The 22,582-nt window shown below is 41.8% G+C and overlaps 2 protein-coding genes and 1 long non-coding RNA gene across 3 annotated transcripts; 2 read left to right on the forward strand and 1 right to left on the reverse strand.

Annotated features, from left to right (window-relative positions):
- Positions 1–10: 10 nt before the first annotated feature.
- LOC133156916 (cyclic nucleotide-gated cation channel beta-1-like) lies at positions 11–16,687 on the forward strand. The gene is made up of 37 exons (XM_061283024.1): positions 11–806; positions 1,227–1,308; positions 1,600–1,621; positions 1,693–1,738; positions 1,822–1,912; positions 2,408–2,424; positions 2,500–2,605; positions 3,162–3,186; positions 3,524–3,608; positions 3,696–3,805; positions 3,938–4,001; positions 4,340–4,415; positions 4,517–4,541; positions 5,798–6,068; positions 6,472–6,621; positions 6,686–6,733; positions 7,899–7,969; positions 8,085–8,284; positions 8,423–8,450; positions 10,028–10,187; positions 10,304–10,318; positions 11,241–11,339; positions 11,412–11,566; positions 11,631–11,831; positions 12,007–12,215; positions 12,373–12,423; positions 12,708–12,794; positions 12,879–12,943; positions 13,029–13,151; positions 13,258–13,399; positions 13,497–13,656; positions 13,904–14,001; positions 14,101–14,184; positions 14,455–14,573; positions 14,658–14,804; positions 15,412–15,610; positions 15,770–16,687. Exons 2-37 carry the CDS (start codon positions 1,228–1,230, stop codon positions 15,971–15,973), a joined length of 3,834 nt encoding a protein of 1,277 aa, XP_061139008.1. The 5' UTR covers positions 11–806; position 1,227; the 3' UTR covers positions 15,974–16,687.
- On the reverse strand, positions 12,451–15,502 carry LOC133156919 (uncharacterized). Its single transcript, XR_009714914.1, has 4 exons — positions 15,424–15,502; positions 14,646–14,745; positions 14,440–14,558; positions 12,451–12,806 (listed from the first exon to the last, which is right to left on the reverse strand). It is a non-coding gene; the product is annotated as an uncharacterized LOC133156919 (long non-coding RNA).
- Positions 16,688–17,013: 326 nt separating the features above from the next.
- On the forward strand, positions 17,014–22,437 carry fbxl9 (F-box and leucine rich repeat protein). The gene is made up of 11 exons (XM_061282984.1): positions 17,014–17,362; positions 17,991–18,092; positions 18,210–18,344; positions 18,471–18,650; positions 18,834–19,139; positions 19,235–19,451; positions 19,543–19,700; positions 20,074–20,286; positions 20,468–20,680; positions 20,817–21,034; positions 21,172–22,437. Exons 1-11 carry the CDS (start codon positions 17,309–17,311, stop codon positions 21,332–21,334), a joined length of 1,959 nt encoding a protein of 652 aa, XP_061138968.1. The 5' UTR covers positions 17,014–17,308; the 3' UTR covers positions 21,335–22,437.
- Positions 22,438–22,582: the final 145 nt, after the last annotated feature.

Genomic DNA, 22,582 nt, shown 5'->3' on the forward strand with positions numbered 1-22,582 from the left:
GCACATAATGAGATCTGCATCCTGCAACCTTATACTCCTCTTTCTCCTGGAAAGCACTGGAATCTTTCCAAGGTGACCTGCTGGACTTGAAGAAGGTCTTTCCACCTGACACACATGTATTTTTGCAAACTGTGTGTAAAAAAAGATGCATCATTAGTAGTTTAAAAGTGTAACTCATATTATATAGAGTAAATCTACACACAGAGTAAAACATTTCATGATCAGCGCAAACAAAAACACCTATCTTTTGGAGAAAGTAAAGCGTTACACATAAAACAATGAACTAAATTTGATATAAAAATGAGAAGAGATTCCCTCTATGTTAAACGATTCTATTAAGATTTGAGGAGGTTAAATCAAGTCTTTTGCACATATTCAGTATGCTAAGCGCGTTAGCCTTTTGCTATGCACTTTATAGTTCCAATAGATGCAGAATTCATATAACAAACTACTGGCCTATCCAATGGTCAAAATAAAGAATGGCTGAAAGAAGAATTCATGAATAATAGACAAAAGCCAATCTATAAAAAAGAAACTTGTGACAGGTGATTGAATTGGACACCCACAGCGACAACTTCCCTGTTGAAGGTAGCAACCGTTTTCATTGCTTAGATCGGATGACGTCCTCGTCACACTTTACTCATCCTCAATCTGTCTTCGAGGCCCAGATTGGGCCTTAACCTTCAAGTGGTGCTCCTTAATCCAGTTAGCGTCGAGCAGTCGCTGTGGAAAATCCCCAGAGAGCTGCGTTGCACTGTGGATCTCGCAAACACCAGGGACATGCTAGGCCACCTGTAGACCCTCAGGTAGGAAATGTTTACTTTGTTTGTAATATTGATGTTGATAATGATGATATTTAGTGCACATACCAGAAACTTAAGTATTTCACTTACCTGGTGCCCTGTTACAGACATGGATTATCCCAACATGCCACAATGGAGATATTACTCAGCACATGTGCAAATCTCCAGCATTGAACCCTTCTTTCAATTTGAGACCAATTTTCTTCCGTCTGGGAAAGCAAGATGCTTCCTTTTCACCACTTTACTGCCTTTTTCTGCAGGATTTACATGATGTGAATAGAAGAAATAATAAAGTGAATACAAACGCAAACATCTCCTTAGCTGCACCCAAGGGCTCTCTGTCAGTCATCTTAATTGAGATCATTATCGTAATTGAATCTTGACAAAGGACTTGTGTGCCTGTGTGTGCGTGTGTTTCAATAGGATGTTCAACTGGGTGGTGAAAGTGGTCCCTCATCCCCCTGGACCTCCTCAAACAGATGCAGATATCAAGACTCCTGCTGGGGTAAACACGTACACACACATGAACACACTTGACTCTTGATGATGTCAGCATTTTCCATCCACTTGCTCATAGCAAGTCAAAATTGACTAGCAAAACACAACTTTAATGATTTGAATACATTTAATAATCAGAATCTCTGTTAAACATCTGTAGCTAATTGAATACAGCTAGTTTGAACAAATTTCAATCCATAATGGGTGGTATAGATAAAGGAAAGTGAAAGACAGACACATTTTGAAACTCTTAAACGCATCTGCATTCACTCTTAACACTTTTCTCTGTGTTAAACAGGAACTCCCCAAAAACAAAGATGGTATGAATTCTATATCATGTTTAATTTTTTGTGTGGGTTATGATTATTCTAATACCAACTATCCAACACAGTCAAGAGTCTTCCACTGAAGGGTACAGGTGATGCTTCAGAAGACAGGTAAAAAATGTTTCCAAGTTTCTCAATGCTTAGCAATTTGCAAGTGTATATATGCATATGCAGTTTTCACGACTGTTTCACAGTCAGTCCCAGGCGGGAGTCTTAGGTTGGCTGTCCAATAGCTTTGCAAGCACCCTGCCTCAGCCTGCCGGATCACCTCACCTCGGCAACAAGGTGAGATGTTAAATACCATCCATTAATAGAACCTGATAATCTTTCAGTTGTACTGTTTTGATAAGACTAAAATGTTTGCACTAATGTTTGGGTAGGCATGTCCTGCATGTTTTCTATGTCTCCCTGTTGCTACACACCTGAGTTTCCTATTCATGCTTTAATGTAGCCACTGGGCACAATATATTAAAGAATGGATATTTAAAAAAACAACAACTCCGCTTGCAGGTAAATTTTGCAATTCAAATGCCGTTACTCCAATTCCAAAAAGAATTAGGGTATTCAGTTTACATAGACGATGAATTCATGAACAGACTTTCATAAACTTAATCATATCTGTTTAATAATCAAGCACATGTAGATGAAAACATCCCTGACAAATGTGGCATATATTTATTTGCATTACATGTATAATACAATCTGTTGTTTCAAAGAGGTGAGACGATTCTACCTGTTCATCATTTTACATGTAATATATTTTTATTTTCTCTCCACCAGTCTATTGGGGATGAAAGGTAAAGTTTGAACCAGCAAGGTGCACATTCTGTGGCTGTTGCGAGAAGCTGAATTGCTTGATGTCTGTGTCCCAGGTCGGGAGTGATTGGATGGGTCACTCAAAGTCTGACAAAGGTGCTCCCACAGCCTGACGAGAAGTATAGAGAAGACAACAATGGCAACGAAGAGGAGCACACAGAGGTGAGATGAAAATTTGCACTTTTTCTCCCAGAAATAAAAACAGCTTTATCCCATTTATTTTGTTGTATTATTATTTTAACCTCCATTTTTTTTTTTTTTTTTTGCGAGGGTAGTGGGGGTGATTTTTAAAATTGAAAGTGGATCATTCTGACCTGCAACGTGAATGGAAGAACATTAGAAGGGCTTTACCAATTAGGCAATTAACCTATGATTTAGTTGTGTCTGCAAGGTGTATGTGTTGTCCTCTTTGGTCTGACGACAGAGGAAAATGTAAAGAATGGCAACAATGGAAGTTACACTACATAAGCACCGACTGACAAATTCCCCCAAAAGTCTGTTAAAATGACTTTATTTCAAATGACCTTATTTTTTATCATCCTACACTCACAAAATCTTTTTCACTCAAAAACTTGTGTAGAACATTCTAGCGCAGGTTAAGCTTGTTCAAGTGCATATAGCAGCATTGATCCAAGCCAACTAAACTATTGACCATAAAAGTGATTTTCAAGATGTTATGAGGATTAAAACAAGGCTGTGTTGTTTTTCTGTGTTACAGGTGTGCGAAGTTGCAACAATGTTAGGTAAATTTTGACTTTGTCAGTGCAATGGATTGATACAAGCGATCTTTGTCCTTATGACTCGTCATTTTGAGATTACGAGTTGTGTATATTATTTAGCACAAGAAGATATTCTAATTTATGGTCATACTCACTGTTGTCATTTGATTGTTTTAAATTTGTAGCTTGGTGTTTTTCATACAAATATTTATTTTAGTCAATTATAACTTGACTACTGTGTTACGTTCAATTAAAGAAAAATATATATAATAATTCTCCAATTAAAATGTTATAATAATTTATACTCTAATGTCATTTGTTGACTACTTTTAAAGTAATTCTCCAGCACCCATGTGTCCAGATTATGACCCGCTCCCACACATCCCCGTCGTGGAAATGTTATCAGAAGAAGAGGCAGAGGAGAATGAGGAGGTGTTTCCCCCAAAGTGAGCATTAATCAGCTCTTCCCGTACATTTGCACCCATCACGGCAACAACAGTTAACTTGACTATAATTGTTTTTGTCTGCTGCAGCGTGATGATGTGGATCAAGCAGAAGATCCCTCAGCCAATTCTAATCCCCGCTAGTTCCGTGCCCATTGACCCGAAAGCCAAAAAGACTCCTCGCTCATCTTTGGACAAAAGTACATACTTTACATTCCCTGGTGGGAGGACTCACGTTTTGAACCTATTTGCGCGTCACATCTGACACCATGATTAGGAGGTCACTCACTTATTTTTTATTTTTTCCCCATTTCATATAATTTCTGCTGTAGTTCTTTCTCCACCACCTGAATCTCTAAGTGGAATCACACTGGACACTGATAACAAGGCCTCAGGGTAGGTTGACCTCCTTTAGTATCTTCCAGCATGCTTCATTTTGCCTTTTACATCCTTCCATTGTTTTCTTTTACACTTTGTCCTCATGTTCTTTACACTCTTTGTTTTCATCAATTTATTTTTTGCAGACTTCATTTCTAACGTCACACACCTTTTCTGCTTTACATACTGTACTTCTTGTTCTTTACTACTAGCTCATTCTTTACTGGAGTTAACGCACACGCCACAAAGTTTTATTTAAATCACATTAGTGTGTGATTACTCCCATTTAACATCAGTTTGAACGTGATAGGTTAGTGATGAATTACGGAGAGCTTGATTAGAGTGTTTCTCTTTAGGATGGTTGGCTGGTTTGTGTCAGGGCTTGGCTTGAAGCTCCCTCAGCCTGTTCTTCCAGCCCAAAATGACACCGTGGTAAGTTTTGACCCCCTCTTTTTTTGTTGTTGACCTCCTATCATGCATCTCTCAGTTCCTTCTTTGCACGTTGATTCTAACTTTGTGTGCTCTGCTCACAGGCCACAGCAGATGTTCTGAAGAAAGGTGAGTTGCACTTTGTACTTATACTCGGATTTAGACGATCTTTGCTAGCTCGATGGTTTCCTCAAAGCCACAATTCACAGTTCAGCTCAGCCAAGTGGTCCAGCATTAGTTGTATTTCTATTTTTCCCCCCACAATAAGCAGTAAGGACGTTCGGAGCTTAACTCAGTGCCTCTTCTCCTTCTGTTTTAGGGGGGAAGGCGCTGCGAGCCCCTTGAACAGCAGGAGGAGACGGCTGGGGGACGTTAGCGTCCTCACGCGTACATAGAGACACTTATCAACACTTAGCACTAAGCTTTGTGGCACTACTGCAGCTTTTTAATTCACACGCAATGATACGACGCAAGGCAGCTGGAAAATGTAACAAGAATATTCAACTCACCTGACTGTACTCAATACAGTTCAATATGAATGTAAAGCATTTGTTGAAAATTATTTTATGTTCTCTACCATTCACGGCCGCTAAACCCACATTATAAAATCTTGTTTTGAAGACTAAATTGTCCGTAGTTGCGAGAATGTGAATGGTTGTTTGTCCATGCGCATGAGCGCTGCAATTGGGCCGTGACCAGTTTAGGGTGCACCCTGCCTCTCGTCCAAAGTCGGCTGGCATAGGGTGGCCAGTGACCTTTGACACATGACACACAAAATACACTCCTAAAGCTCACGATTTATTATAAAAATTGAACTACATAAGTACATTTCCCACTCTTCTGACACAATAAATAAAATTCATGAATGCTTAATATTGTGGCAGCTATGCATATATTTCATCGTGTTATTTGTCGCACTACTTGAAAAGTATATTTTCATTCAAATCATGCTACATAATTAACCCTATTTATACTGAATGTTAGGAGTAATTACTGTCATGTAATTACTGTATGTGAATTTCATTAGACAGTTTTGTGCATGTCCAATAATTTATAAAAAGAAATTAAATAAATAAGGTGTTTTGATGCACTTGATTTGTGTCTTTGGCCTTGAACTGTGAAATGTGGCATGTGGAGGACGTGTTGTTTTGTTGGTGGGGAAGTGAATCATCCTTTCACTCTCTAATTAAAATATATGTGTTAACAAGCTGTCATGGAAATATCCCAAGGGGAATAAAAAGTCACTGCATGAGAAAGTGTGAGCCTTCTTGTTTGACTCACCTTATCTCACTGGCTGTGGCTTTGAGAGCATTGCAAAAATGTGAAGAATTCATTTTCCACTATGTTCTCTTTCCATACAAAATGACTCTGCCGGTCTTTCTTAGCCTCTACCAAACTCAATCCCGACATGGTGTTAGAAGACGTGGATTCAGACAGCGAGGGCCACATGACCTCAACCCACACACAGCAGAGCATAGCACAGAGGATTTCCACCATGCACCAAAACAGGTGTGCTGAGTCAAAGCAAGCATCCCACCCGGCTTTGGCTCCAATTCGTCAGGAGGATGCTGAGACCCAGACAGGCCGCTGGACACCGTTCATTGAAAGCATCAGGCGGGAGGCTGAGGATGTGGCCTTGGCCACCATGGAGGAACGGTAGGTTCTCATGAGGATCATTACTGTATATATAGTTTTTATTTAAACTAGTAAATTAGAGTGGTCTGATCCAACCTACCCATGAAAATTGTAAAATAATAAATAGGGTTGAAAGGAGACCTCAGACTAATCTGACGTTTCGGTGCATTGTTTTCGAAATAATAAATTCCACGGAAATATGTATGTCAATGACACGACTTCCAAAGTGAAGCATCTTGGATCCATTTTGAAGATGTTGTTTTTTTAAACGGTTCTCCACCCACTTGATTGTTTAATATTTAATATGAAGGGTGGCCTTTTCAGAGACCCAACTATTTGTATGGACACAATTGAAAACAGTCCCTTTAGTTTGAAGTACAAGTTGGCTCCAACCAATGACATTCAGCACAAAATCTTTGGTTAGTTTGCAGCAGGAGCGCATAGAGATGACCATCATGGCCGCAGAAGTGGCGAGACAGACGGCCGAGATGGCCGTAAGACAGCTGGCCAGCGAGGGTCAGTCCATCAAACTATCACTGGGGAGCCAAGAGATGCTGGAGGAACCCGACGCAGAGTACGTGTTCCTTTTCTTCACCTTGTGTATAGTTGACACATGACCGTCCTCAATGTTTTTTCAGACTGCAAGTTTTAGAAGAAGAGACACCAGTGACTGAGCAAATCATTGTGTGAGTTCAACAAGGTTTAAAGCAAAGCTTCCATTCCAAATCCCATAAGTGTCTTGTTATGTGCTCTGTGCACACGCTGTCACAGCATCACACCCTAGCAACCGCAGCTTCCCTTGGCAACCGCCCTCCCCTTCTTGCCTTCCTCTGTCCCCATGGTTCCCACAGTAACCCGCACACCTGCTGCCGCTGTTCTGTTTGGCCTGACACACAAAAGGGAAAAGACAGACATAAAAAGGAATATTTTGCTCCTTCCTTGGCTACATTTTAAGGACATCTCTTTTAATAAGCTGCAATCTGATGCCTGATGGATTTTTTTTATGAAAACAAATGCATCATGAACATTGGCAGATAAAGTGAGTATTACGTAAAACGTATTCAAACGTCGTCAATTGATGCTTACTTTCGAATCTTATAATAATATTTTAAGAATTCTATTGTAATATTCTCTGACATGATATGGCTAAATCATTTGTGACCACTGCAAATGGTACACTAATCCTGACTAAAGGTGGTGTAAGTCCATGTCCACACACACACTGCCTTATGTTATGTATGTACTAATTTGGATTTAATTATGATGAAGACCGAGGGAGTTGTTTATCAGCACGGTTGCTATGGATCTGGAACCTTTGGAGAATTACATTTTAAATTGACTTTTAAACATAGTTTTTAACAACCACAATTTATGAATGAACATTTATTAAGGGCAATATTATAAAACACAATTAGCAATGTTTCCAATGTCAAAAATAAGTAGTAAATGATCCATCTGTCCCTCCATCCACAGCTAGAAATATAAATACAAATACAAACAAAATAAGCAATACAACCAATGTAGTAAGCGATAGAGCTAGCAAATTTCAGTTTTCAACATGTGGACTGCACGGCACTCCTGCGATGACTTTAAAGGGAATGAGGGAAGCTGCTTTGATTCTCCACGAATCAAGTTTCTTGTTTTCACTCACACAACAGCGCAAGCGCTCATTTCTAAATGCATCGGCTGACAAAAATGCGACAAGAAAGAAAATTACACCAATTCCCACAGTTACAATGTCCTTTGCAGTAGACTTGCCCTGGGCACAAAAAATAGGGCCCCATGTTTTTGTAATAGGCCTAGGACATAATGGGGCTTTTTAAATGAAAAAGTAATGCTTTTTACCTGCAGAAAAGAAGAGCTTCTTGCTGTTGAAGAGCAGGAAGAAAGCAACGCTGAGGAGGAAACCGGCATTGAAGAAGGTATAGAGTAGCAGACATACAGTAATCCTAAATTGCACGACACACATTGGTCAGTAAAAAGACATCTATCATTTACATTGTGTTACATGCGGCCAATTTTTTAATTCCATGTAAGGAGAGCCGGAAAAGGAGGCAGAGCCACGAGGGATATCCCCGTCTCCCCCTCCGAGACCTGAACCAGTGAAGGTTTCTGAACCGGAGTGTGTTCAACAAGCAGTGGTCCAGAGCCGAGAAGAAGTTCCACAGGCTGAGCCTGTGACCCAGCAGCCACAGAAAGCTGACAAAGATATTCAAGGCACCAAGACTGATGAAAAAGTAACAAACACACAGTTTTAGCTCTATGAGAAACATACAGCAAATTTTCTTCTGGATATTCTTCCATCTTCATTTCCAATGCATTAAAGAACGAGGTGTCATAGAGCAAGATTGATTTGTATGCTTTGTCTTTTGCAGGAGGATGCCACTGAAGATGATTGTGGGGGTAAGTGGCGAGTATAGTCATTTGGGTGTGGCTCGTTTTTACACCAGCGTTGTGCTAGCAGATAGCAATGAACATCATTGATAGCATGCATTCGTAGCCCAACATTATTGCTGACGGTATATATCCTATGCACTTGTGTCCTGTGTAGCGCCAGTAAGCTGTGATGCATTTAAGAGCTGCCTGATGCGCATCCCTCACACTTCCGAGTGCCTGGGCAATATCAACGCCTTCTTCAAAGAGAACGGCATCTCCCGTGCCAAGATCCCCCCCATGCCTAAACTACCCGCCCAGCTGTCCGACATCACCAAGCATTTACCCTCTCTGCCGCCCGAGCTGCGCCAAGAGCTCTCTCAGATCCGACTCACGCAGGTTCCTCGTGACGTTGCCCGCAGTCTGAGCGAGCTCTTGCCCGCAGCCTCCACCGCCACCTCCTCGGTGGGCGCCGGTCTGACGGCGGCCTACCAGAGCTTGGCAAACATTCCTCAGAAGCTCTCCCAGTTTCCCAGCAGAACGCGGGAGTACCTCGGCAACATCCGGAGCCGCTTCAACAGCCTTATTCCTCAAGATGCCTAAGAAACGACAACAACAGCAAAAACAAAAGCAGGACTTGGAACTCAACGCTTTTGCTAAACAAGGCCCTCTCCCTCCTTCGCGCCATCAACTCCGCTCCCGTTCCCCATCTCCGTCCTCGCCCAATGGCAGCGCCCTTGACTTGCCAAATGTCCCCGCCTACCCCCGCCTGCCGCCGATTGTCAGCCCCCCGTCCAAGCAGCTCGACTCGCTGCCCCGCCAGCTTTCGGGTCTCTCTAACCCGGCCTTCTTCATTGAAGATGACTCACACATTTCGCCAATAAGACGCACAGGTGAATCAGTGGACCTCAAAATTGAGCTCCTTAAAGTTACTTTTGGACTAGGTTACTACAAAATGTTGGTTCATTGAAGCCCCTACAATAAGGATAAACACTATATAGAAAATGAACGGACGGTTAGCCAAAATGTATTTTTCGTTTCTAAGCCAGCCTTTTGAAGAGTTCATCTGGAAAAAAAAGCATAATGCTATTGTGTGGGACCAAAAAAAAAAAATCCAGAAACAGACACTTTCACCAGAAGAAAATTGTCCGGCATCCATCTTTGTACTTCTACTGCACACCTCTGTTGTATTATAACTGGATTTATATTTATGTTCATTTTTTTCTGCCTTAATGACATCAACTTGTCTTGTTTCAGCTCATTCGGCCATATCTCAAATTACCAAACATAATTGCAAAATGATGTTGTGAATTTGTATCGATGAACTCTTCAAACCATCTTTTTAATCTTTTGATACTGCTTTAGCTCCTTCATACTGGTCTAGAGGAGACATTTTGGATTTAGTAAGGGAGGCTCATTTGAATGGGATGATCCAGATCCTTTATGAGATGAGCTATCAGAATACAATTATAGATGACCTAATTCAGAGGTCCTCGAGTATTCCTTTCCAATTAGCTCTGCTTTTGGCCTGCTTTGCTATGAGCATTTGTGTGCAAATCTTTCTCTTGGCTCTCCTTTTTAACATCTTTCTCTGAAAACTTCCACAGATAGTTCTCGACTCAGCCTCCGTCCAGCAGTCAATATCGAGGATGTCGACTCGCACTGCGAGAGCGCCGCAGAGGGGAAGGCGGAGCAACTCCTCACCCCGCAGGATCCGAGACTAACAACCCTGACTGTCCCCGTCACCCCAGCAGGAGGGCGACCAAGGTAAAACTACTTTTTTTGTTAAATACTGTTATTTATGCAATAGTGGCACTTGGCATTTTTATGATAAAAATATGAACTTTTTGTATGTTTTTTATCTCTCTATTTTGCACCAGCAGCAAAGGAGATAAAGAGTAAGAAGGTTGCATGGAGTGTTTGGATCGTAGTGTTTGTTGGTTCTCTGCAATGTATATGTAATCAATGTATTCCTGCAGTGTGTGTGCTAGGTTCACATGAATGCATCACTGTTTGCTTATCTGCAAGTGAAACATTTCTGTCCACAATCAAATGATAAGCAAATCATGGGATTTCAATTTTGGCGCAATGGTTGGAATGAAATGCTTCACATTTTCCTGTTGTGGAAATTGTCTCTTCCGCCCTCTACTGTCCCTTCTCCTGTAATGCTGTATTTGGTTTACTAAGTGTCCTGCAGATGTCATTGGGTCACTTTAAACAATTTGTTTACATCTTTAAACAATATAGTAAAAGTGCAAAAGGTAAAAGAAACATTAAGGTTCAGGTGAAATTCTAGAAAAAACAGCAACACTCATGGTTTTTGCAGAACACAATTTTGTTGTGATGTTTTAGTTTGTTAAAATGACTTGTAAAGCATCTTGTGCTGTTGTTGTCATTTGTTGTGATCGTGAGTCCGGAAAAAAAGTCCCATTGTGATTTTAGCCACTATTGATCACCATAAGGAAGCAAAAGTCAATAAACAGATGTGTCAGCCCTGCATTTTGGCGACTTCAATCTGTTGACAACATTTAATCTTTTTATCCTTATTTGATTTTTGTCTCTGGATTTTTTCACGCTCTCATTACTGTTTCTCAATCTTTGCTCCAATCACGTACATTAGTGGAGGAAATCGTAGGACTGTCCGCACAAAAATGTAAGACCTTTGATGATCCATCTTTCTCCTCTTCCATTTGTTTTCTCTTTGCGCTGCATGATCCACTTCCTGTTGCTCCCTCCCACTCGTTTCCATCCATCTTACAGTGTCTTACAGTGTCATAGTATGAAACAATAACTAAACAATTTCTAACTATTCTCACGTAGTAGGAAGCTGCAATCGCAAAGTGAAGATGATGAGGAGGAAGCAGGCATCCCAATCAGAGCCTGGGCCAGCCAGTCCAGCATCCACAGCTCCGATGACCCGTGAGTACCAAACAAACACGGTCGATACTGTAGCAGGCGTCCCCATGATGACGTGCCTCGATGATTTGAAAGCTTGCGAGAACGTCCGTCATCGTCTGCCAGTCAGACCAGCACGGTGGTCAATGAGCGTCTTCAGGAGCTGGTCCGCATGTTTAAAGAGAGGACAGAGAAGGCAAAAGAGAAACTCATAGACCCTGACAGCTCTGACGAAGACAGCATCATCCCCTGTGAGTGTGACATCAAAGTGTGACCCCCAGCATTCTTCGCTCATGACCTGTGTCCCTTCGCCAGCTCCTCAAAAGGCCCAAGCGCTGCACCCCGCTCCGAATACGCAACGTGTGGACAAGGAAGTTTCTGAGGAGCCCCCTGGTCCTTCAGGAGGAAGAGCCGACAGTGAGCCAGAGGAGAAGTCCGAGCGGCAGGTGAAATCCCCTCGACGGACACGAGCCTTTGTGCGCTTCCGCTTCCCCGCCAGCATCGACCCTTTCACCAGTGAGGATGACCCCTCTCCCTACTTCCTCACCACCATTGTTCCTCAATGCATTATTAGCATGCTTTAGCTTAGCATTGGCAAAAGTTCCAAAACAAGATCCTGCTTCTTTGTAATGTCATGATTTTTTGTCTCAATCTCTCCGAGCATCTTCCTTATGTGCATCTTTCCCCCCAGATTTAATGTATGTCCTGTGGATGTTCTTGGTATCTCTGGCGTGGAACTGGAATGTGTGGTTTATCCCAGTGCGTTGGGCTTTCCCCTACCAGACATCAAGCAATATTTATTACTGGCTGCTGACTGATTACCTTTGTGACCTTATTTACATCCTGGACATCACCGTCTTCCAGCCACGTCTGCAGTTTATCCGAGGAGGGGACATAGTTGTGAGTGCCAAAATATTCCTCTAATTAATTGCTATCCCATGGCAAAAATTCAATGACTTTCACTTGATTATGTTCTGAGTCAGCCGTGAATATTTTTTTTTTTTATCATCTACATTCTACAATGTTTATAATTATATATGTTGTCTTTTCTGAACAGTGCGACACAAAAGAAATGAGAAAGAATTACATGAAATCCAAACGTTTTAAGGTAAGTTTATTTGTTAAGACAGTGTGTTTAGTCATAATGGGCTTTGTGTATTTGTCCGAATATATATGCAATAGAGATGCATCGATTAATCGACAACTAATTGATTAATCGACAACTCATTAATTGGCAACAAAAGTAATGGTTCAGCAAAGGGAGTAACAGCTCCATTAATTTCTCACAATAATGTATAGTTATGCGGAGAAACTCTTCACACAACATCAGAATTAATTATGAATATTAGATTTTTTGAATGATATTCATTACATTTAATATGTGTTTTTCAGTTTGATGTGGCTAGTCTTGTTCCGCTGGAGCTCTTCTATTTTAAAACTGGCATCAACCCTCTCCTGCGCCTGCCCCGGTTACTCAAGGTGAGTATTGTCCTTTAAAAAAAAAAAAATATATGGACAAGAATTGTACTGAGATTAATAGTGTTTTGTATTAATGATCACTAGCTCAACTCATTCTTTGAATTCAATGAGCGTTTAGAGGCTATCTTGACCAAAGCCTACATCTACAGGTAAGCTTTCGTGATCTCATTGTTAGTCTTCAGCAGTAATGTTGGACTCCTCTTAAAAATCAAAGTCTTCTCTTTTGTGTTTCAGGGTGATCCGGACCACCACGTATCTCCTCTACTGTCTCCACTGCAACGCCTGCCTCTACTACTGGGGCTCTGCCTTCAAAGGACTGGGTTCCACTAAGTGGGTGTATGACGGCAAAGGCAACAGGTTGGTGAAATTGATGTTGCATGTTTCATTTGGCTTTGCAGATGAAAGACAGCAACCAAATACGTTAAGTTGATGCAATCCTTGCTGGAATGTCTTTTCTCCACAGTTACATTCGCTGTTACTATTTTGCGGTGAAGACCCTCATCACTATCGGGGGGTTGCCAGATCCCACTACCCTGTTTGAGATCGTCTTTCAGCTCATCAACTACTTTGTGGGAGTCTTTGTCTTTTCTATCATGATTGGGCAGGTATGTTAAAAAAACAAAAACAAAGTAGCAACACAAAGATATAAAATGAAGGCATTTGCACCCCCCCCACCCCCCCACCCCCCCACTCCCCGCTCAGATGCGAGATGTCGTTGGGGCAGCCACAGCTAGTCAGACAAATTACCGTACCTGTATGGACAACACCATTAAATACATGTCTTCGTATCGCATCCCCAAAGATGTCCAGAACAGAGTCAAAACCTGGTACAACTACACTTGGCAGTCACAAGGCATGCTGGGTAAGATCATGAGCCCTTCAAATCACATATAAATTCAGAGAGCTGTCTATTAACCCCAGGCTAATGATTTAGCCAAAATATTAGAAATAGCTTTCAATATGATGAGTGCACAACAATATTGAAGATGTTTTAAATGACTACAATCAAAAACTGACCATTATTAAATTTGTAAGGCACAATTTTGAATCACTTTGGATTATTATGCTATGATATACTAATCGATGTTCTAACACTGTCCACCATTCAGACGAGCAGGAGCTGCTGACACAGTTGCCAGATAAGATGCGTCTGGACATCGCCATTGATGTCAATTACTCCATCATCAGCAAAGTCCCACTCTTTCAGGTCGAAGCCTTTTTTTGGATTGGTGGTTGTGTGTCATAGCAATAGAAATAAATGCAATGCAACAGTCCAAGTTAAGTTAAGTGTGATTCTTTTTGACAGGGTTGTGATCAACAGATGATCTTTGACATGTTAAAGAGCCTGCGCTCAGTTGTTTACCTGCCAGGGGATTATGTCTGCAAAAAGGTACGTTTTGCAGGGGTTTCCAAACATATGGGAACCTTTTCAGAAAATGACTTAGAATATTAATGAATAATGTCTTCCGTGTAATTTCCAACATTTGAATTTGTTGGAAGCAAGTGCATGTGGCAGCTACGTGTGTCTCAATTGTGAATGGTTTTCTGTCTTTACGTGTCATGTGATTGGCAGGAGATTCCGAGATATCTTTCTCGGGTTGAGGCTCCAACTGTTGCTTAATACTTTTCAGTATTTTCCTTTTACCACGTTCCCCCTCAGGGAGAGGTCGGTCGGGAGATGTACATCATCAAAGCAGGCGAAGTGCAGGTGGTTGGTGGACCGGATGGGAAGACAGTTTTTGTCACTCTCGGTGCTGGCTCAGTCTTTGGCGAGATTAGGTAAAGATGTTTTGAATGTGCTTTAAAAGACGCAAGCGTGTATTTATTCATCTATGAACTCTTCTGTCTCACTTTGATTGGCAGTTTACTCGCAGTGGGCGGGGTCAACAGGCGCACGGCTAACGTGATCGCTCACGGCTTTGCCAATCTTTTCATCCTGGACAAGAAAGACCTGAACGAGATTTTGGTCCACTATCCTGAATCCAAGAAACTGCTGCGTAAGAAAACCAGGTATGCAAAAGATGGGTCAGACACTTGCCCATTACACTTAATGGAAGTGAAAATGGCCATATTTTACTGAGAACCATCAATTCATTACCATAACTGAGTCCTGATGTCCTCTCAAAAGGACATATTATAAAAAATAAATAAAAAGTAAAATAAAAAATAAATAAAAACATGTTTTGCCGTTTGTTTGTTTTTGTACTGCATACATTTTTTTCCCACCCCTAAGAATTATGTGGTGTAAAAAAAATAGATTAAAAAACTTTGTTTTCTTTGGGTCTCAGGAGGATAATAGGTCCTTATTCTGCTTCCATTTCTTCTACATTATTTTCACAGTTGGCAAGTACTTTTGTTGCTTTACTGCCACCTTCTTTAGCATGCTATAAGTATTCATAAAAAATATTAGCCAATAAGAGATATTGCCAGAAAAAACACAATTAGAAAACAGAGATTTTGGGTGCCAGTCAGAGCTCTAATTTTATTCTACATGTAGGACCTGAGTTTAAGGCACAGGGCCAGTCGAACTATGAAAAAAAGTGCAACTAATCTAAAAAAAAAGAAATCTTCCTGTGCTGTAAGTCAAACATGCTTTTTGCATATTCTTTCCCCACAGGAAGTTGCTCACCAAGGAGAAGAAACCGGATCCCAAAGAGGAAGCCAAGGAGCCTGCCAAGGTCCAGGTCACTCCTGTAAGGCCAGAGACTCCCAAGCTGCTAAGAGCTGCCTTAGAGATGACTGAGAAATCCACCGGACTCAAAGGAGCCATGGCTCAAGTTAAAGACAAGACCAACAAGTCTAGCGTCTCGCTGCAGGTCGACACCGTATTAATACCGCATTTCGTAATTTTTTCCGTATTTTGATTCAATCCAAATGGTTTAACCTCGTTTTAAATTTTCAGTGGCGTCTTAGGGTATGAGTGACACGATGAAAATGTTTTGAGACGACTAAAATGTTTCTCTGCTCTCTTCCAGGCATCCATCTCGTCCCCGCTTCCATCCCCCGTCTCCACGCCCTCAGTCACTCCCACCAGCTCCACCACGTTTCTCTCCACGTTTGCCTGCTTCAACGACAACTCGGATATGTCGCTCTCTCTCACGGAGGATGTGCTGCCAGTGGATCACAGACAGGAGTGTGAGCGAGAGGAGGAAGAGGAGGAGGGTGGGATAAAGGTGTGATGGTAATAAGAACTGTTGGTCAAGTCAACAAACAAATATCATGCTGGTGCACACAAAGGTCAACTTTGAGGGCTTATGACTGACAGTAGAGGGCATGCTGGAGGCGGAAAGATAAAGGACAAAAACTATGTTATATCCTCTTTACAATGCAGTTTATTCAGATAATTCTATCATGTGTTGGCAGATGAATCCCAATACTGCTTTGAGTCCACTTCACTGAGCTGCATCATTATTTGGCCAGTACATGAGCAACAACCAATGTCTTCTTTTTTCCAATATGGTGTTTGTTTTTGCTGTTGTTGAAAAGTAAATGTTTACTTTTTTTTTTTTTTTTTGTTAATTCAAGTTTGCCTTACTTTGATTTTGTGTTGATGTCAATAGCTTGCACTGCTAGCGTTTTATCTTCTTAGGTGATATACAAAAACAAGTATGCATGTGTATGAACATAGCTTTCACCATATAAAAGGAGGCTTTGAGATACTATTATTTTTTTTGATTTGTAAAATAATGTGTGTATGATTGTTTTTGGAAGGATGTCCAATGTTAATGTTTAAATGGATATGTCATATAATGTGAAAACTAATTGTATAGATGCTTTAATTAATACAGTGAAAGACCAGTCTAAAAAGCAGATTTCAATCATTGTAAATTATTACTCATTGGAGTGTCTGCTTATCATCCTCATTGTCGTCGTCATCATCATCATCATTATATCATTCACATATATCATGTATGATTGTCTTACCTTCTAATTAAACATATTCAGCTTTCACAAAACCACTATTGTTTTAATTTAATTCTACAGTTCTACTGCTATTATTTCTGAGGAAGTTAATGCCGGGGAAAACGAAGGGAAAACAGTTTCACAGCTTGATAACAGAATTCGTTTTGAATTATGTCATTGCCATTAATTTTTTGTTTTTTGCAAACAAAGGGGAAAATTGGTTAAAAGTGTGTGCGCGTGGTTCAAGCATGTTATTTATTAACTTGCGTTATTATGAGTGGGGTCACTCGGTTATTATTACGAGCGTTCCCGGCGCCCCGCCCCTGTGACGTCACAGCAGAAGCTCAGCTTATCCTCCTGACTGACGAAATGTGGTGCTTGCGGTAAATACACGGAACAGCCAGTAGCTTCTTCTTCTAACCTGGCATTTGACAGTTTGCTATTGCCACGAATTCAGTCATGCCATTAAATGGTGTAAAGTCGACTTTGTTTCCGTGCAAGCCTAGCTGCATCGTTGAAGCTAGTTAGCTTGCTTAGGTTAGCTCCGCCGTGATGCGTTTAAAGGTCCTCCGTCCTGTCTCCTTAACATCTGACTGAGAGCAAATTGCGAGATGGAAGGCTGGGATGAGGAGGACTCGCTGGAAGCACCTGAGTTGCCTCTGGAGGTCAGGCAACTTTATTTAAAGAGTAGCAAACATAGGTCCCGTGGACGTTTGGTGTACATAAACTTTATATTGTAACTGGTCAGTAACGACGTAATTCTAACGAGTGTTTAAAAATTCCGACACAAATTGAACGTCACACTTGTGAAATTAAGTTTCATTTTTACACCCTTTATTTTAATAACTTTAAATTTCACCTTGTAAAATAAGGCTTATATTCTTAAATTATGTCTCAATTTGGCCTCTAATTGCATCGTTTGCAATATCCTAATTCTATTTTCCTTGTAATATTTTCTAATATCACCAAGATGTTCTGTTATGAACAGTTTTTTCTCATAAAATTACAGTTTTGATCCTTGTAGAATAAAACGTTTGCTCCATCATTTCACAACTTGACTCTTTTACGTTTTTCTCTCTCCTAATATTATATACTTGTCAAAATTAGTATTTATTCTTGTATTACTATTTTAACTTTTAGAATTATATTTTTTCCTTATATCTCATTGATTTTATTCATGTCGAATTATTTCTTTCTGATATTTTTCAGCATGACTCTCATACTAAATTCAACAGGCACTGTTTATGCTTACTGCTTCACTAAACATTACCAATGCAATGTGCTCCTTTCTAGATTGTAGTCTACATCCTGACCTTCCTGCAAACTCCAGACAGAAAGGAAGCATCACTAGTTTGCCGTAGCTGGTACATTGCCAGCCAGGACTTGTGTTTTCAGGTAATTCTTGCCACATCACTTTAATTGAATTGCACAAATTTGCACGAATATTGGTGTTGTTAAGCAAAGGCCTGTACATGCAAACCAAACCTTTTCGATGTGTCTTTTTGTGTGCAGAGGAATGTCACATTTTGCTTTCCAGCTTCAGCCTCATCCCTGGAGCTGGTCAGGAGTCTTGGACAACGGTCACGCTGCAGCCTGATCATCAAACAGCTCGATGGGTTCAGCTTGTCCAGGTCGTTGCTGCAGGAGGTTTGAGGGGGTTTTATCATCACAATAATCTAAAGCGGGGAACCCTGAATTTTCGGAGACGTCACTTCCAGGATGTGTCTCCGTGTTCGATCTCTCATGTGTCGCCTCACCCCTCTCTCCCATCAGGTGGGCACAAGTGTTGGCTCCAAGTTGGAAAGTTTAGCACTACCTGGCAGCAGTGTCACTGAGGCCTCCTTGTTGGCTCTCCTCCCTCGTCTCACTTCACTCCGCAGGCTTGACCTAAGAGGCCTGGACAGCCTTTTCATGTCCGGAGCGTTCCTCTCCAGGAAGGAACACAGACAGCAGGTTAAATCTAATAACACTACAACCACTCAAACATAAACTTCTAGGTATCATTATTGCGATATGTTTGATAGAAGTCAGATATAAAGTAAACACTTTAGAGTTGATATAGATGTCCTGATATTTATCTTGATTCAGTTGTTGGTCTTCCACCATATCCAAAATCTGTTTTTCACTGGCTTCCAGATCAAGTCGGCCCTGTGCGGCCTTGAGGAACTGGACCTGTCCGACCTGCGCTACCTCTCCGACCTCACCTTCAATCGCCTGACGGGCTGCACACCTCGCCTCCGTCGCCTCTCGCTGGCTGGCTGCCACATCGCTTTTGAGTTTGACCCCTACAGTGGCTGCCCGGTGGGAACTGTTGAGGTTTCCTCTGCACTCCTCTCACTCAGGAACCTGCGCAAGTTGCTCACGGAGCAGAGCGCCACCCTTGTTGCTCTGGACCTCAGCAGAACCTCGGTCACCCCTGAGTCCCTTCGCACTATTGCCCAGGTTAGGAAACAAAGTACACGAACATATGTGTTAATTCTGTCTAATCTTCGCTCGAGCACTACGATTAGGTCTGCGTTATATGATTTGTGTTACAGGTTGAAGGTTTGACTTTGGAGGAGCTGTGTCTGCAAAGTTGCAAAGAGCTGACGGACTACTCGGTGGAGGTTCTGGTAAAGCACCAGCCGGGCCTCCAGAAAGTGGACATCAGCTGCTGCACCGAGCTGACCAGCAGGGCCGTGGTGGCCGTAGCGCGAGGCCTGAGCTCCCTTACACGGCTCTCTCTGTCACGCGACTGGAAGATCACTGAGACAGGTATCCATGTCAGTATGTGATATGGTCATTTTAAAGACTCGATGTTAGTATGCTAAATGTAAAAACTCTAGGCATGTCATGCAATCTGCAGGCTTGGCCGACCTGGTGTCCATCCCATCACTGCGAAATCTGGATCTATCCGAGTGTCTCCATGTCGGCGGTGTGGAGATGGTGAAAGGCTTGTCACGATGCCTCTCTGAGCGAGCGCAACTGGAGAAGCTCAACCTTCGGAGCTGCACTTACATGCGGGTCCGTTGTGGTTCAGTTTGTGTTAATGGTGGCAGCTCGGCGGAATAGTGGTTGGCAAGTCTGGCGCACAGTCGAAGCCCTAATGAGCACTGGCGAAGCCAAGAACGTTTTCTTGGAAGGATAGCTCAGTGGTTTCATAAAATGTCATTTTCTTTTTTTAACAAACCAAAATACAATCTTCAGAAAACGCTGATTAACATTCATATGTTCTCTTGGATGGATGGGTGGAAATTCCGGGAAAAATCCACCCGGGGTTGGGGGGTGGGGGTTGTTTAGTTTCACCCCCCCCCCCCCCTCTAACTCTGCCACTGCTAATGAGGATACACTGCAGAAAGTCTATGGACAATAAAACGTTCACTGTGTCTTTTGTTAGGATGAGGCTGTTTTCACCCTCACGCAGCTTCTAGGCAGCACGCTACGTGAACTGGACTTGACCTCGTGCGTCAATGTGACCGACCTGTCGGTGCGCGCCATTGCCACCTACCTGCAGGGCCTGCTGGTGCTGCGTCTGGGCTGGTGTAAAGAGGTGACAGACTGGGGTCTGCTAGGGATGGTGGAGACGAGCGCCTGTGAGCTAGACGAGAAGGTGAGCGGTGCAGATGGAGAGCTCTGTTGTTGCTTGTATCACTTTTTTTTTTTTTCTTCTATATTTTGTATATTTTTATAATTGTATCATTTGAGAGTAGGGCTGAATATCAGCCCCAATCATTTTACAACAATTTCTTAATGTTGCCAGTAAAGTCAAATTTTCCCACTATTCTGGACAGGAGGACAAGGGCCCCAGGTTCACACGCACCTTCGGCAATATGGGCTTTTTCAAGCCTCCGCGTTTGCCCTTCGAGGAGCGACCCAAGTTGGTAACGCCCGATGACCTGAAGCATTTCAAACAGGAAGCGGGAGTGTCACTGTTGGCGCTCAGCAGGCTGCGGGAGCTCGATTTGTCCGCCTGCTGCAAACTCACCGACAGCAGCATCACACAGGTCTTCTACACTGTTTGCTTTAGCACCTGAAAATAAACTAATATCGCCTAATAGCCAGATAAAGAGTGAGTCAGATTTTGAGGGACATGCGTTGTACTTAAAAGATAAACTCATTGTTTGTGTCTTCCGCGTATAGGTTGTGCGCTTCACAGAACTCCAACATCTCTCTCTGTCCTCGATGACTGACATCACGGACGCCAGCTTGTCAGCTGTGGCCCGACACTGCCGCGCCCTCACCAGCCTGGAGCTCAGCCGTTGTGCGCACATAAGCGACCGCGGCGTGGAGCAGGCGGTGCCGCACCTCCACAGGTTGCAACATCTCTACCTCTCCGGTTGCAATAACATCACAGATAAGTAAGTCTGTCCTTTAAAAAGTCGTTTTTTGTCAAAAATTGCTTTACGTAAAACCGGTTCCGTTGCACAAATACGGTTGGGGACCGCTGCTTTCCTTGAAGCGTTTTAAATTCTATTTGACATTTGGATATTTACAGGTCTCTGTTCCTGCTGGCTCAGCACTGTAAGCGACTTAAAACACTGGACGTGTCAAAGTGCAACAAGATCTCAGGAACAATGGTGGAGCACCTTCTATCACAGCTGCACTTTTTGGAAAATATCTATTACAAACTACCTTATGGGACCGACTTTTCACTCTGATTTAAATGTTCTGGATGACTTTTCATCAAACAAATCTGCTGACCAAAACTGTTAAGAAGTATTGAGGTTTATAACATCCACATCTGACTAAATGAACAGGTGAGAGGAACTTGAGTCCGTACTTCAAGCTATCCCCACATTTGTTTTTGTACTTAAATCTTCCAGTAGCATGAAGATTTCATTCCATGTTAAACCAATGTGGAATAAACCTGTAAAACCAATTTCCCTTATTTAATAAGTAACTTATGTCACATTATAGTCTAAAATACATGTTTGCATCCAAAGAAAACATATTATTAAAATGAATGCACATTAAATGAAGAGATCATAACTGAAAGTACAGATTGAACTTTTGAAGGTGCTTGTGAAGTGCTTTTTATTTATGTAAATAAAAAAAACATCAGGACTTTATTTTTACACTCAGATGAAGCCAAATGTCCTTTTTGATATAAATCTGGAAAACATGGAAAGTGTAACTTTGTATTAAATTGCATTTATTTATGTTCATAAGACATTTTTTGCAAAGTACAAACACAAAAATGAGTCTAAAGCAGTGCTTCTCAATTATTTTCTGTTACGCCCCCCCCTAGCAAGAAGAAAACTATTCGCGCCCCCCCTCCCCACCGTGACTATCCTAACTTGTCTTGTAAGTCGTAAAATGTTGCACTGTCGCAAACGTGACAGAAGTAACAATGAGAGCGCCACTGCCCCCTGCTGTAGTAAAACGCGCAATTACACTTTATTCTAGTACTGCCAAAAAAAAAGCCTGTTCCCCAGGGTCACACGCGCCCCCCCAGGAATAGCACCGCACCCCCCAAGGGGGGTGCGCCCCACTATTTGAGAAGCACTGGCCTAGGTGACTGATTCACAATTTGGTTTTGTCTGATATCAGATATTAAATAAAGAAAGCCAACTGGCTGATTGATTTGTTTTAATTGAGAGGGAAAAAAAACAGCAAAAGCATTTCACTAGCTGACCAGGAGATGGCGACAGCGTGGCATCTGAAGACCATGGATTGTTTGTTCTGCTATAGCCTAGGTGACTGATTCACAATTTGGTTTTGTCTGATAATAGATATTAAATAAAGAAAACCAACTGGCTGATTGATTTGTTTTAATTGAGAGAAAAAAAAACATCAGCAAAAGCATTTCACTAACTGACCAGGAGATGGCGACAGCGCGGCATCTGAAGACCATGGATCGTTCTGCTATGCCGGTTTAAAAAAAAAAAAAAAAAAAACGTAATTAG

The sequence above is a fragment of the Syngnathus typhle genome, linkage group LG7 (genome assembly GCF_033458585.1).
Source record: "Syngnathus typhle isolate RoL2023-S1 ecotype Sweden linkage group LG7, RoL_Styp_1.0, whole genome shotgun sequence".
Lineage (NCBI taxonomy): Eukaryota > Metazoa > Chordata > Actinopteri > Syngnathiformes > Syngnathidae > Syngnathus > Syngnathus typhle.